Genomic DNA, 14,547 nt, shown 5'->3' with positions numbered 1-14,547 from the left:
TGTTTTGAAGGCATTGGCCGTGGTGACTTGCCGTAGATGTAATACGTCATCGGTCAAAGTTGACAAAACATTGAATCAGCATGGAGAAGGATCAGAGAAAATTGAGTGGTCGCTCCTCAAAATCGGGAAGAAAAGGTTTGACATGATACGTTATGATCAAACTTTGGGTTTGGAAATATTGCTGAGTCTCTGTAGGTTCTCAGAAAGACATGGAAACTGAGCTAGTTCGCAAACCATGCTCGTCTGTAGTGCAGCTTGCCACCACCTAGCCGGAAAGCATTCTCCACTATACTGTCCTCGTAGGACAGATAGAGTCGGAGAATTTGTCATGTATCGAAATAAAAATGACCCCGCCCAAGACACAGTTTGTAATAAAAATCCTTCTTTCACTCTTTCTGATAGTTCATCGGGTGATTCTCCCCATTGACGGGAATCAAGTTTGTCAAATGTCCATTTCAAAGTAATTAAGCTAGCGAGCTAACTTTGGCCAAATCCCGAGTTTGAGCGAAAGTTAGCGTGCTAACACTTCGTGTATATACCCCTCGAGTAGTTGAAAAGTGGTTTTATTTATTGCATGGGACATTTGGCAAGCTTAATGCCTGACGAACCATTACTAGAGTCAGTAAAAGAAGGATTTCATTACAAGCTGCGAAGAAGTCTCCGACTCTTATCTGTCCGGCATAGGACTTCCATAGAGGAGAATTCTATCCGGCTAGCCACCACCCAATCTGCCTGCTGACAATACTTCTAGGTACATTTGTTTATTATTGGCAACCAAGAGCACAAGGATTACTTGACAGCAGACTTAATTGCAATGTTAGAGTTACTGTCCTGGGTTAATACCTAACTTCATTTTTCAGATGGAAAGATTGTCAAATCACAGACTGCTGCACAGGAAACACAAAGGTATTAGAAGAAGACTCGTGCACACCCCTCCCGAGACAACACACACACACACACTACACCCCCAAGGGAGAAGAGAGCTCTGGGCACAGGGCAGCCATATTTGGCGCCGCTGGAGCAGTTTAGGGGTTACAGTGCCTATAGAAAGTCATCATACCCTGTGAAATCTTTACCTTTTGTCACATTACACCCTGGAAATTAAAATAAATTAAATCTAACTTTTTTTAGCTGTATGTACACTGTATGTACATTGTAGTGGTTTTGATTACTTCAGAATAAAACCAGCTGTTTCTTGAGGATTCTACTACTAGAAGTGCATGGTTCTGCAAAGAATTCACCATGGTTGGAAAAGTACTTTCAAACGGCCTCTGGGATAAAGTTGTAGGAAGGCACAAGTTAGGTGAAGGCTACAAAAAGATTTCGAAGGCTTTAGCTATCCCTCTGAGTACCGTTCAGAGCATCATTAAGAAGTGGAAGGCGTATGGCACCACCAACACCTTGCCTAGATCAGGCCGTCCGTCCAAACTGGATGACCGAGCCAGGAGGACATTGATCAGAGAAGCTACCAAGAGGCCAAAGGCAACTTTGAAGGACTTACAAGTCTTTATGGCTGGGACTGGTCTGTCTGTGCATGTGACAACAATCTCACAAGCTTTACACAAAGCTGGCCTGTATGGCAGGGTAGCAAGAAAGAAGCCTTTTCTGAAAAAGTGCCACACTCAGTCTCGTTTGTGCTATGCAAAAACACACCTGCAAGATTCTGTTGCCATGTGGAAAAAGGTTTTATGGTCAGACGAGACTAAGATTGAACTTTTTGGACTGAACTCCAAGCGCTATGTTTGGCGAAAACCAAACACAGCACACCACCCAAAACACACCATACCTACTGTGAAGCATGGTGGTGGCAACATTATGTTGTGGGGATGTTTCTCTTCAGCGGGGACTGGGCAATTGGTCAGGATTGAAGGGAAAATGGATGCTGACAAGTACACCCGAATTCTTGAGGACAACCTGCGTCCCTCTGCTAGACAGCTGAAGATGGGCAGGTCATTCACCTTCCACCACGACAACGATCCTAAACATACTGCCAAAAGAACAACACAGTGGCTTAAGGATAGAAAGGTGAATGTCCTTGAGTGGCCAAGTCAGAGCCCTGACTTAAATCCGATAAAAAATCTGTGGATGGACTTGAAGAGAGCAGTCCATCGCCACTCACCACAGAATTTGACTGAACTCGAACAATTCTGCAAGGAAGAATGGGCAAATATTCTCCAATCTAGGTGTGCAAAGCTAGTAGAGACATATCCAAACAGATTGATGGCTGTAATTGCAGCAAAAGGTGGCTCTACAAAGTATTAAATCAGGGGACTGATGACTTTTCCAACCCTGTTATTCTTGTTTTTCATTTTTTATAAATTTTCAGAACTGTCACCTTTTTTTTCATTACTTTGATGTTGTATGGCTAAATTTGTACATAAAGCTGGAAAACGTTTTTTTTTAATGGGTTTTGATTTCGAGTTGTACGACAAATATAGTAACTATTTCAAAGGGGTACGATGACTTTCTATAGGCACTGTATATTGAACTATTTACAGGTTTCTCTACACACTACTCTGCACATCAACTCTAGAAAGCCATTTCACCATGCAGAGGCACCAGAGCCATGCCAGTCACCAAAGCAGTTCCTGTTTAAACTCAGGCACAGTGCCACACCGCAGTTTCATGCAGTCTTTTTTTTGCATAGAACACAGGAAAACCTTCCTTCTGTGGCCTTTTTCGACCTTCCCGCATCTGGATTTATTGCCACAGGGATGCAGGTCTGTGGGGCAGGTGTGGATGGTCTCGATGGTGGGGCAGGTGTGGATGGTGGGGCAGGTGTCGATTTATTTTATTGCTGAAGTATGTTTTCTTTTTCTGTCTCTCGACGATATCTCTCTCTCCTCTCCGTCCTCTCCTCTCTGCTCCAACCTGCAGTCCAGTCATATTTTTTATGACGTCACTGTTGGGATCAGCCGAGTCATTTTTTTTTTTTTTACAGAATCTAGATTGTGCAAATGGTTTATTTTTGTCAAAATTTTAAATGAGACATGTGATTTGATGAAATATCACTATTTTAAGCTTAAATTCGGTACACTAGGCGCACATGATTAGTTCAAGGATCGTTGGAAATTTGAAAATCCGACGATAATTTGTATTTTTACAGTTTCTGGCTGTGATAAATGGTGTCATTTTGGCGATTTTTTTAAAGACAACATGCCTTTCAAACCCGCCGTCAGGTTGTGGGGTTCAGAGGGTTAAGCATTATAAAATAAATTAAATCGACAATGTATTTACATGTTATAAAGACATGCAAACTTTGATTGCACAACAAACTTGATTGCACAGCCTGACATGCTTCCGAAGTGACGCTAAGTCCCTGCCTCCCCTGTGCCTACCGATCTGTGACTAGATGTCAATAACATCCAAATGTAAAAAGTAATATCTTTGGTCACCAATTGGGGCTAGCAATAACCATCCACTGGTCTCTTCATTATTAGTTATCAAATATCTGGAAGTGCGATTGACACATATTTGACAAATACATGTTTGAGATTGAGTGTATTATGCTTGTGTGTCTCGTATGCACATTACATACATGTGGTAATGAGTGTCTAACCCTGCCAGGAGAGAGGCCCTGAGGGAGACCCTAAGAGATAAATTGGATTTGGAGAAGAGAGCTCTGCAGGTTGTGGAGCGTCTCTTGGAGGACAGTGTGGCGGAGGACTTCTTTCTTGATTGTGTCAGTACAACTCCTAATAAGTTTTCCATCCACATGGTTTGTGTCCAAGATTGTCAATTGTTGTGTCACCAGTGTGAGCTATTTGTCATGTAATTCGTATGTGTTTTTGTTCAATCTCCTTCATAGGCATGCTTTATCACTACTACCAATTACAAAGACACAGTTGAGGAGAGATCCATCATGAAACTCTGTGGCTATCCCATCTGTCCAAATAAACTGGGCAAGGTGAGACCATGTCTTCATAGATATCTGGGGAAGTGATATTATGCCTCAATCGTTCCTCTCCACTTGCCTAATTGTAATTTTTTCACTTTTCACTAATATTTCACTGATGTTTCATAGGTCCCCACTCAACGATACAAAATTTCAATGAAGACTAATAAGGTCTATGACATTACAGAGCGCAAGGTAAGTCCACAGTATAATACTGAATCAGGTTCTGCATGTGGTCATGGACAAAAACATGGAAGTACATACTAAAATTCTGCCATTTTCCTTTCTGATTAAGTGCTTCTGCAGTAACTTCTGCTACAAAGCTTCAAAATCCTATGAGCTGCAGATATCAAAAACCCCTCTATGGCTGAGGAAGGAGGAGAGGTAGGCTAATTGTCACCCTTTCATCTAAGTTAGAGGCCGGTTTAACAAAATGTTTAGCAAATTGTGTTGTTGTGCAGTTTGTTTCTTTGATAGGTACATATATGACTGGAATGGTTGTATTGTTTACATTTCTGCTTTAATTGACAGGCCTCCAGATGTGACTTTAATGAAGAAAGGAGACGGGTAGGTACATTTGCATATATGTTTTTCATACAGCCATTCAATCTAGATGGATGAATTGGTCGAATGTTGGACAGATGGCTTGTATAGTCTACTCATGGACTCTACTCCGCTGTTGTAAGTGTCTGTAGAAAGAGATTAGTGAATTATTGATGCCTTGATTGGCGGGATGATTAATAATTTGATAGATACACTGACATATTTCTCCCTGTCCCCTCCCTTTGTTCAGAGGTAGCTCTGGTGAGGAGGTGAGGCTGGCAAACCGGCGCCTCGGAGAGGAGGATGTAGAGAACCCTCTACCACTGGACCTTGTGGCCCCCGGGGGCCCCAGACACTCCCCTACACCAGGCCTCAGCCACAGTGACAGCAGCGATTCAGAGCAGGACTTTGTCTCCAGTGTGGTCTCCCAACGACCAGGCGCTAGGGTGCACTGGGGCGAGCTGCCAAAACGCACAGACAAGGGAAAGGAAAGGGAGCAAGAGGAGAGGGAGAGAAGAGATAGAGTGCAGAGGGAGAAAGAGAAGGACACAGAGGAGTTCCAGCAAGTACAAACAATTGATATTGAGGAGAGGCGGGAGATGGAAGTAGGAAACAGGGAGAATGAGAGAGGACAGAACAAAGAGAACACAGAATCACAGAAATCCCAAACAGAGAGGAGTGTGGACACTAATAGCCACCAACAGCACACAACAGACACAAACAATCCCAGTGTGCAGCATCCTCCCCTGGAAGAGAGAGGTTCACCTGAGGGACAGTCTATGGAAGAGGCCAGAGACCTACTGAACCACTGCACAATAGAAGACAGGAAGACAGCCACAGTGACCTCTTCTGTACATGGGGATCCAACCTCAACACAAGGCAGAACACAGGAAGGAGACCCAGCTCCATCCACCACTTCACTGGAGGATGCTGCCCCAGAACAGCCCACCCAGCCTGGCCTCAACATCACTCAGGTTGGCATGAGCAGGAGAGGGGCAGTGGGGCTCATCAAGGGCCAGGGCACTGGTGCAAAACCTGGCACAATCCGACTGAACCTGCTGGAGGGTCTTAGATGCACCCTAAATGAATGGAGGACTAATGAGACTTTGAAGTTCCTATATGGCCCAGACCACGCCTCTTGCACACCACTGAAAATTGGAGGAAAGGAGGAGGAGTTGGATGAAGATGATCTGGAGGACATTGTGGGGGTGGAGGAGAGGGAGACGTGGTCTCTTGGGCGACCTTCGGCCCCAGCCCCAGACTACAACACTCTGTGTAGGGAGACAGAGGAGATGGGGCTGAGGGTGAGGGAGTTCTACAAAGGGAGGTGTGTTTTTCCAGGCGAAGTTAAGCAGGATGGAGACAGAGAGGTGGGTGTGGTGGCGAGAGCTTGAAGTAACTGCCAGTGTCCATGTAGGGGCTCTGTGTGTAAGCATGTTAGAGATGTTTTTTGATACAAGATGATGCTGCACTTGATCAGCTCAACTTTCCTGTTGAGATATTTTTTGGTTTCTCCTCTCTTTTTCCACACTCTCTTTCCTCCTCTCGGCACCTTACCTAACACTCCAGGACCATGGTGGTAAGGACCCAGTTCTCCCATTAATTGACTCCCATGCCCAGAACCTCATCCAGAAACGCATAACAGTGGAGAAGCTCACCAGAAGGTGTGTGTTTGTATGAATACAATGAAAAGTAGGGACAAGAACTGAGTTCCAGCAATGAAAAATGCTACGGTGGTGGTAATTAATAAACTGGCAACCATTTTAGAGAGGCATTTGTAATGCAGAGGGCTGACTTGACCTTTCACAAGCTCTGTATTGACACAGAATGGCAGCAAATATGTAAGAAACCAAATGATTATGTTTGTAGAGTCCAAATGTATGGAGTCCAAACTCCATAAGTATTAGCATTTTGTCTTATTTTAGCTCTATACTCAAACAGTTTGGATTTTAAATCAAACATGAGAAAAATAAATCAAACAATCAAAGAAGAGATTATCAGCTTTAATTCAATGTTTTCTTTTTTTAGATTGGTTTCACCATTTAGAAATTACAACCCTTTTTATACATAGTCCCCCTATTTCAGGGCACCAAAAGTATTGGAAAATTGGCTTGGCAGGTGCTTCTGGTTAGTCAGGTGTATTCCGTCATCATTTGTGTAGGCATAAGAGAGCTGTCAATGTCTAGTATTGATTCTAGGCTTTGCATTTGAGCTATTGGTGAATAGCTCGTCCATGAAAGTCAAGGAAGCCATTATGAAGCAGAAATATCAGAAAAATCTATCAGAAACATAGCCAAAACTCTAGACTTACCAAAATCAACAGTCTGTAACATCATTAAAAAAGAAAAAAAGCATTGGTGAGCTCAGCATTTGGAAACGGCTAGGTAGGCTAAGGAAGACTACAGTGGATGACCGAAGAATGCTCACCATAATTAAGGGGGGAAAAAAACAAAAACTCCCACAGATCAGGAACACTCTCCAGGAGGTAGGCATGAATGTGTCAGAGACTACCATCCGCAGAATACGTCACCAGCCAAACTACAGATGCTTCACTGCAAGGTGCAAACCACTAGTTATCCTCAAAAAGACAGTTACAGTACCTAAAAAGCCTGCAGAGGTCTGGAAAACAGTCTTGTGGACTGATAAGACGAATATTATCATGTACCAGTGTAATTGCAAGAGGAGAAAAAAGAATCTGCCCAAGATCCACAGCATACCACCTCATCTGTGAAACATGGTGGAGGGGGTGCTATGGTTTGAGCTATGTATAGCTGTCACAAGAACTGGCTAACTTGTCTTAATTGATACAGCAGCAGCAGAATGTATTCTGAAGTGTACAGAAACACCTTTGTCTGCTCGAGTACAAGCAGATGCCTCCAAATTAATTGGATGGCGCTTCATCATACAGTAAGACAATGACCCCAAACATACTGCCATATAAACTAGGGAATTTTTCAGGGCCAAAAAACAGAAATGTTCTTGACAGGCCAAGTCAATGTTCAGATTTAAATCCAATTGAACATGCATTTCATTTCCTGATGATATGATTTTAGCCAAAAAGATCTCAAAACAAACAACAGTTTCCATGTAAAGAATTGTCGATGAGTACTTTATTTGAACTTTTTTTTTTATGTTTTCCAATACTTTTGGAGCCTTGAAATAGGGGGAGGTATGTTGTATTTTCTAAATGGTGAGCCCAATCTAAAATAAAATAAAATTAAATAAAATTAAATTAAATATCTAATTTAGCCCCATAGTAATTGTTTGATTCCAAATCAAAGTCGTATAGAGCTCCAAGAAGACAAAATGTTTCCACTTTCCAATACTTATGCAGGGCACTGTATATTGTCTTTTAGAAATCATGTTTTTTTGTTTTCCATTTCTCTGTTTACTGCAGTCTGAGGGACATTATCGGCCCCCTTCGTCTCACCATGATTGACGTTTCCAGTGACCTCAACAACCTTGTCAGGACATTCAGGTGAGTCTCCATTACAGCCTCTGAGATTTCACACACTTCTCACCACCAATGTATTTTCATGGGTGAGGAACTCATGTAATGCTTTACTTCACAGCCCTGGTTCCTCTAGTACTCTACCTGGTATTTATGAAGAAATTATTGTGAACCAAAGGGCACTTTCCCAAAAAAACTATAAGTTATTGTGATTACTAGGTAATCATATTGTCACAGCCATTTTGATATTAGAACATAATAAATAAAGCATGTAGGGCTGTAAATAAAGCATGACCGAAAATCCACCTTTTGCGTGCTAATACTTTGAGCTATTTTTCCTGGTAGTAAAAGCATGTATGGTTATTGATATAGGATGATTTACAGGCTTCCATGATCTGAGTGAACCTTTTCGGCAGTTTAAATCTGACATTACTGCTCCAAACTGCCAGAAGTTAACTTGTTCCTGTTGTAGGGAGTAAAATTGGCTGTGATTGGCTGATAGGTGCTGTCAACAGGAAGTAGTGATTGGCAGAGTGCATTTTACTTCCTGTAGCTCTGATTTAATAGCAAGGCACTTGAGTCACACCTCCATTGAGAGGCCTGTTTCCAGGAATTCTTTTGTAGCTATAGAAGCTTGCTAAAATGGCACCTCATGCTGAAACAAAGAACTGTTAAATAAACACCAAGAACTGTTCTTTTTTATGGTGTCTCAGATATGATTGGTGCTTATGTCATTAAAGTAGCTAAAGGACGGATAGGTAAAATATCATGTTATTTTCATTTCCTCTTTTTTATGGCTGGAGTAATAATTACTGTCCTGATGATGGTCATAATGTCTGCAGTGTTTTGTTATACCAAAGCCTCTTTCAAAGGAAGCCAGGAAACAGTGCCACCATATTGGCCCTTAAATCAAATGCTGTTTCTTAGACTAGTCGCCTATGGAAGGTCAAGACAAAAACTCACACTAAAAGAATATGGATTAGCAACCTTTCGTTATTAATATTTGATGTTAAAAAGCTATTTTTATTGACGTAAAATACAATAAAATACCGCTGTAGTTGGACACATGAGTTGCAACGATCTCATTCTTTGTATTTTATTTATGGCAGGTTCACCAACACCAACATCATTCACAAAACCCATGAGTGGACCTTGATTGCAATAGTTCTCCTCTATATGTAAGTGCTCCTTCTCTGCATACTGCTTACCTTGCCTCCTCTGGCCCTTCATTGGAACAAGAAGGTGTGTGTCTGTGTCTGTGTCTGTGTCTGTATGCCAGTGCTGTTGTGGGCTGTGCATCAACAGCTGGAGAGCATGGGCCTCAGTGGGCCCAATCAGGGAGCAGTACAGCTAGGGTAACGATTAGGTGATTATTTTGATTATGTAAATTAGTCGATTTGCATATTGATTGACGAGTCAAGAAAGAATAAATGGATAGTTGCATGTACTCACCCTTACCTGTATACTGTAGTAGGCAAATGATTGTGTCATGATGAACTATGTGATATATCAATAGGTACAATTTGAATATAAAATAAAGTATGTGACCATTGAGCCATTACAACTACCCAAACTACTTTAATGCATTTGGAAAAGGTATATATCAATATCATTGCATTTAAAAATTGCATTTGTAAGTTAATTATTTAGACTAATCAATTACTCAATGAAATAATCATTAGTTGCAGCCCTAAGGGCAGCGTTTCAATACATTGATTTTAGAATTGTTTATTTTTATTTTCATATATACTGTATACTTTACCCAATAGCAGAAGTGTTATTGATCCTATGCAAATCAAAGACCCTATAAAAACAAAGGTATTCATTCTGAAATCACATTAACTGTTATCCGTGCACTCAGATGGACTCAATTCAACTTAGTGAGTGACTTGTTGAAGACAGTTTTGCATTTGAGCTAATTTTTGTGTCATAGCAAAGGGGGTGAATACTTATTGATTCAAGACATTTCAGCTTTAATTTTTGTATTAATTAGAAAAAAAATAAAAAAAAATATATATATAATAATAATTCACTTTGACATCATGGGGTATTTTGTGTAGATCAGTGACAAAAAGCATCAATTAAATCTATTTTAAAGTCAGGTTGTAACACAACAAAATGTGGTAAAAGTATTTCGCAGATAGTGTGAATTAGGACTTAGCAGGCACCTTATACTTGCTCCATTCAGGCTGTAAAGGTGTTTGTTTCCTCCTTACTACCCATCAAAGTGTTAAACTGGAAAATATTTTTTAAAATATGCCCACACAATTTTCTAAAGTGGGTCATGTTTAGGTTATTCCACATTACTTCCATAGTGTTGCACAGCGATCAGCCAATCAGGTTGCCCAAAATAAAAGTGATATTGATTTTGAATTTGTATAGCTTTTATACTTTTATTTTGGGCAAACTGTTGTTTTATTAAGACTGTGAGCATATTTTCACTACTTATCACTTTGATAGGTAGTAAGGAGGAAACCGATGTCTTTACAGCCTGATTAGACCATGTTTAAGGTGCCTCCTAAATTGAGGACAGAATGGATGCATGAGCCATAGCATTAGCAGTATTTGGAAGTTAGAGGATTCGCAAAAGACAAGAATGAAACAAACCTCTGACGGCCATTGTGATGAAGCTAAAATAATAACCCATTCGCAAATGTAAACTTTGTGTCAAATGACTTGCTACAACAAGAGAATGTGCTGGAACTTCATTGAATGCTGAAATGTTTGTGTAATTGCACATACAAATGATTTACACACAAAGTTGTTCTGCTCACGTTTGATAAATGAGGCTGCCTGTGCATGTCTGTGTGTATGTGGTGTGGTGGTGTTTGCCCTGTGCCAGATGGTGTGTGTGTGTGTCTGTGTCTGTGTCTGTGTCTGTGTCAGTGTGTGCGCACCATTTCTCCAGGTCGGTGCAAGGCGTGAGCCCAGCAGGCGCTGTGCGGACAGTTCCGTGCTGCTCCCGTCTGTGTACACACAGACGCCTCTCGGCCTTATCGCCACCTGATTGCCCCTCTCCAGATCCGTGATGCAGGGACCACATACGCGCACACACACACACACACACACACACACACACACACACACACACACACAGGTCCTGGGAAACATTCCACCTGATCCCTAACTGATCTATACAGCCTAGAGAGAGGAGCAGAAGAGGGCCATAATTTAAGCTCTGATTTATAGCTGTCAAAATGGGGGTGCTGTTTTAAGCCAATATTGTTTTACATGTATTGGGAAAAGGAAGCATTTTGTCTTTCTTTGGCTCTATACTCCAACAGTTTATAGGTCTATACATGCTGTAAATCTTTGGCAGATCCTTTTTTGTCCAAACATTCCTCTTGCAATCACACTGGTACATGATAATATTCGTCTTATCTGTCCACAAGACCTTTTTCCAGGCAGAGGTACTTAGGTTCTTTTGAGCAAACTGTAACTTGACCATCCTTTTTGAGGATAACTAGTGGTTTGCACCATGCAGTGAAGCCGCTGTAGTTTGGCTGGTGATGTATTCTGCAGATGGTAGTCTTTGACACATTCATTGCTACCTCCTGGAGTTCCTGATCTGTGGGACAGTTGTTTTGGGGTTTTTTTAAATTATGATGAGCATTCTTCGTTGAGCAGTCATCCACTGTAGAAGTCTTCCTTGGCCTACCATGTTCTTTTTCAGATTTTTCAGCCGTTGACACCTTTGGTCCTCATGTTGACAGATGCCAATAGCAGACTCTAAAGGCAAATGCGAAACCTAGAATCAATACTAGACATTTTAAATCCAAACTGTTGGAGTATAGAAAAAAAGAAGAAAAAGTGCTTCCTTTTCCCAATACTTATGGAGGGCACTGTATATGGTCTTGATCCACTCAGATAGTTAGATAACGTGTCAATTGAGAGATGTGCTTACAGGCAAACTTTTAAACATAAATAAAAGTCACAAACGTATTTATCCATCCAATTGTAAAACAAAGTTAACCAATAATCAACCCCTCTAGCTACAGACATTACCTTGTGCTGCCTATGGCAGCCATTCTTAACATCTTAGTATGACACATCCCAACCGTGTCATATGTTATCTATTTAATTTTGTTTCCTTTAATTCACCTGTCCTGGCTCTCTATCCCTCTCATCTATAATTTGGGGTTGAGGTCTACCTATCTGCTGCATGGCAGCTGTGAAGTTAGTCTGAAGTCTATTGTACTGGCAGGCTGAATAATGTATAGACCTCCTGCAACACTAAACCCAGGGGTGAACCGGAGCTCAGCCAACACCTTTACACAGGGGGAGGGGGAGAGAGAGGGAGCAAGGGAAGGGGGAGATCTGCTGCCCGCCACCCCATATTCTGGTTAGTCTTAAGCAGAAGTGTGCACTTTGTCAGCTCTGTGTGCTGTGTGCAGTTCTGTAGACCATTCAAACGTTTACATTGATCTGACAAAGGATTAGGCCTATACCTCTGAAACGTGTCATTAATAAGCAATATTGAAGTAGTCTCCCAAGTCATATGTGTGTATGCTATGACAGTTGTTCATTTATATTGTGCTCAACAATTGGCTTCCGTGTCCTATAGACTGAAGGGGAGGGACATGCACTGACTGCACCTGCCGGAAATCCAGCTATCATTATTCCTCTTCGTCAACTTGTTGATTCATTCAGATTCTTTCTCTTTTCTCGAAGCTCTCAAAAACTAAATTCTAATTAAACACTGCATTAGCTGTTATGGATGGCTAGAGGCTAAAATGTAATTGTTCACCATAAAACAGGTGGGCCTTTCACTCCCTTTGTGTGTTCAAGAGGCAGGGGGGTATGAGTGTCCTTTGAGGGACAGAATCTAGCTTTTTGGCCCCTCTGTTTTTAATGTCAGTTTATGAAGACATAGGCTATTTTATAGTTGTTCCAAACTGTTGATTTTGCAAGCCTAAAGTTTTGGCTATGTTTCTTCATTGACACCTTCTGTCCTTATGTGGACAGATACCAATAGCAGACCGCAAAGCCTAGAATCAATACATTGTAAACTCTCTTATGTCTGCACAAATTATGTAATGGAGTATACTTGACCAGAAACACCTGTCAAGCCAATTGTCCTATTACTTTTGGTGCCCCGAAATATAGGCACTATGTATAACTAGTGTTGTCATTTCTAAATATATTTCTTGATTTGAACACACATACCCTCAAATACAAGCTACAGATCTCTACTTTAGCCTCATAGTAATTGTTTGATATCATCCAAACTTTTGGAGTATAGAGCCAAAAGAAAATGTGTGTCTTTCCGGTTATGTAACTGTAGTGTGTTTGTGTGTTGCAGGTTATCAGAGGTGTCTCCAGTGGTGCGGGAGGCTCTGGGGAGCCCAGCCTCAGTAGAGTACCTCTCAACATACTTGCAGGAGCTCACACTGAAGGACCAGGACCTGCAGAGCTTAGTACAGCTACTCAGAACCCCAGCCCTCTGATACACACACACACCACACACACAACCACACAGAGGTATCTGCATACATATTAACCAAGTCTCAATCCTATTAGGGCTACTGGTATAGAGCGTTTAGGCTATATCATTTGATACATTTGAAATCTCTGTTGGTCTTTGTTCTGGCCACTACTGATTATTGTTTGAATCCTCTTTCAGGGTGTAGACAGTGCATATTGTGGCTTAATTGTTCTGAAATTAAAACTGAAATGCATTTGACAGTTGTGCACTGTCATTCCTTACTTGACACAGGTGCATATCATTTACACAAATTCAGCTGATGAATATATAGTCTGTTTATGCCTTCATAATGCAGAATATTATATGTACTCAATATGTGTGATCTTAATCAGATCTTCAAAGTTAGACACTCAAATGTTAAACCCCATGGCCATGTACAATCAAATAAATCACACTCTGGTTTTCACTGTATATAAAAACGTCATGTGTTGATTGCCTTACTGTAGAAGTGCAATAAAAGTGACGCTATTTCTCTCAACTTCCTTCACATGAAGTTTATGGTGTAGACTCATCTCATCTAATCTCATTTGTTCGAAGTGTGTGTCTGAAAATATTTGGTTTGGAACAGGTGGCAAGCGAGAATGGAAAACCTATTAATCTGTGGAGACTTTGAATCACTTTTGTTTTACCTGCCATTCAAATGGGTGATGTGATTTTTTTTGAAGATGCGTTATCTTTATTAATTGAATACAGAAACACGAATACACAGTTAGCATCGACAATTGCATGTCCAATCATTTCTAATGTATTTTGCGTGAAACTTACTTTTTCCTTTGCCAGTGAGATTTGTGTTGTTCTTGATGTGAGTGGCCTGTGATTGAATCGTGTTTCAGTTGTGCTCTACCGTTCATCAATTAGCTAGCAACATGTATATGCAGCCTTCATTTATTCGTTAATATTTGTTATAATTTGAAAATAAATATGTATTTTAACAGGTTTCATCTTCATTCAGCACATAACGTAATTGTTTTTAAAGGAAAAGCCCACGCATTATTTAAAAATATATGTTGCATATAGGCTATTGCATTTATTTCGTTTTTTATTTGTAAATGATATGGGCCGAAGCAAGTTTTTTTTAGCAGGGAGTCTCATTGAGACCAAGGTCTCTTTTATGAGGGAGCCCTGCATACACATAATTTACAATTAAATATACAAAATTACAACATTATAAAA

At 40.8% G+C, this 14,547-nt stretch overlaps 1 protein-coding gene across 3 annotated transcripts; it reads left to right on the top strand.

Annotated features, from left to right (window-relative positions):
- The first annotated feature begins 64 nt into the window (after window positions 1-64).
- Window positions 65-14,386, top strand: rpap2 (RNA polymerase II associated protein 2). 3 transcript variants are annotated; one of them, XM_083676610.1, is made up of 12 exons: window positions 65-135; window positions 861-906; window positions 3,568-3,682; window positions 3,809-3,907; window positions 4,025-4,090; window positions 4,191-4,279; window positions 4,427-4,462; window positions 4,689-5,412; window positions 6,008-6,102; window positions 7,836-7,916; window positions 8,999-9,067; window positions 13,192-14,386. In XM_083676610.1, exons 1-12 carry the CDS (start codon window positions 81-83, stop codon window positions 13,334-13,336), a joined length of 1,620 nt encoding a protein of 539 aa, XP_083532736.1. In that variant the 5' UTR covers window positions 65-80; the 3' UTR covers window positions 13,337-14,386. The 3 variants fall into 3 exon arrangements, with proteins under 3 accessions (XP_083532736.1, XP_083532734.1, XP_083532735.1); XM_083676608.1 differs by having other exon boundaries at window positions 4,689-5,808; window positions 13,192-14,385; XM_083676609.1 differs by having other exon boundaries at window positions 4,689-5,808; window positions 10,798-13,335.
- Window positions 14,387-14,547: the final 161 nt, after the last annotated feature.

This window comes from Argentina silus (genome assembly GCF_951799395.1).
Source record: "Argentina silus genome assembly, chromosome: 1".
In the NCBI taxonomy this organism is placed as follows: Eukaryota; Metazoa; Chordata; class Actinopteri; order Argentiniformes; family Argentinidae; genus Argentina; species Argentina silus.
Note: the sequence above shows the minus strand (reverse complement) of the source record. Positions and strands in the feature narration are given on the sequence as shown.

Bases quoted from the DNA above. Each gene is read 5' to 3' on its own strand.
- rpap2 (XM_083676608.1), top strand. From the start codon at position 81: ATGGAGAAGGATCAGAGAAAATTGAGTGGTCGCTCCTCAAAATCGGGA. The intron at 136-860 runs GTTTGACATGAT...TTCATTTTTCAG, and splicing joins CTCAAAATCGGGAAGAAAAG to ATGGAAAGATTGTCAAATCA. The intron at 7,917-8,998 runs GTGAGTCTCCAT...TATTTATGGCAG, and splicing joins AACCTTGTCAGGACATTCAG to GTTCACCAACACCAACATCA.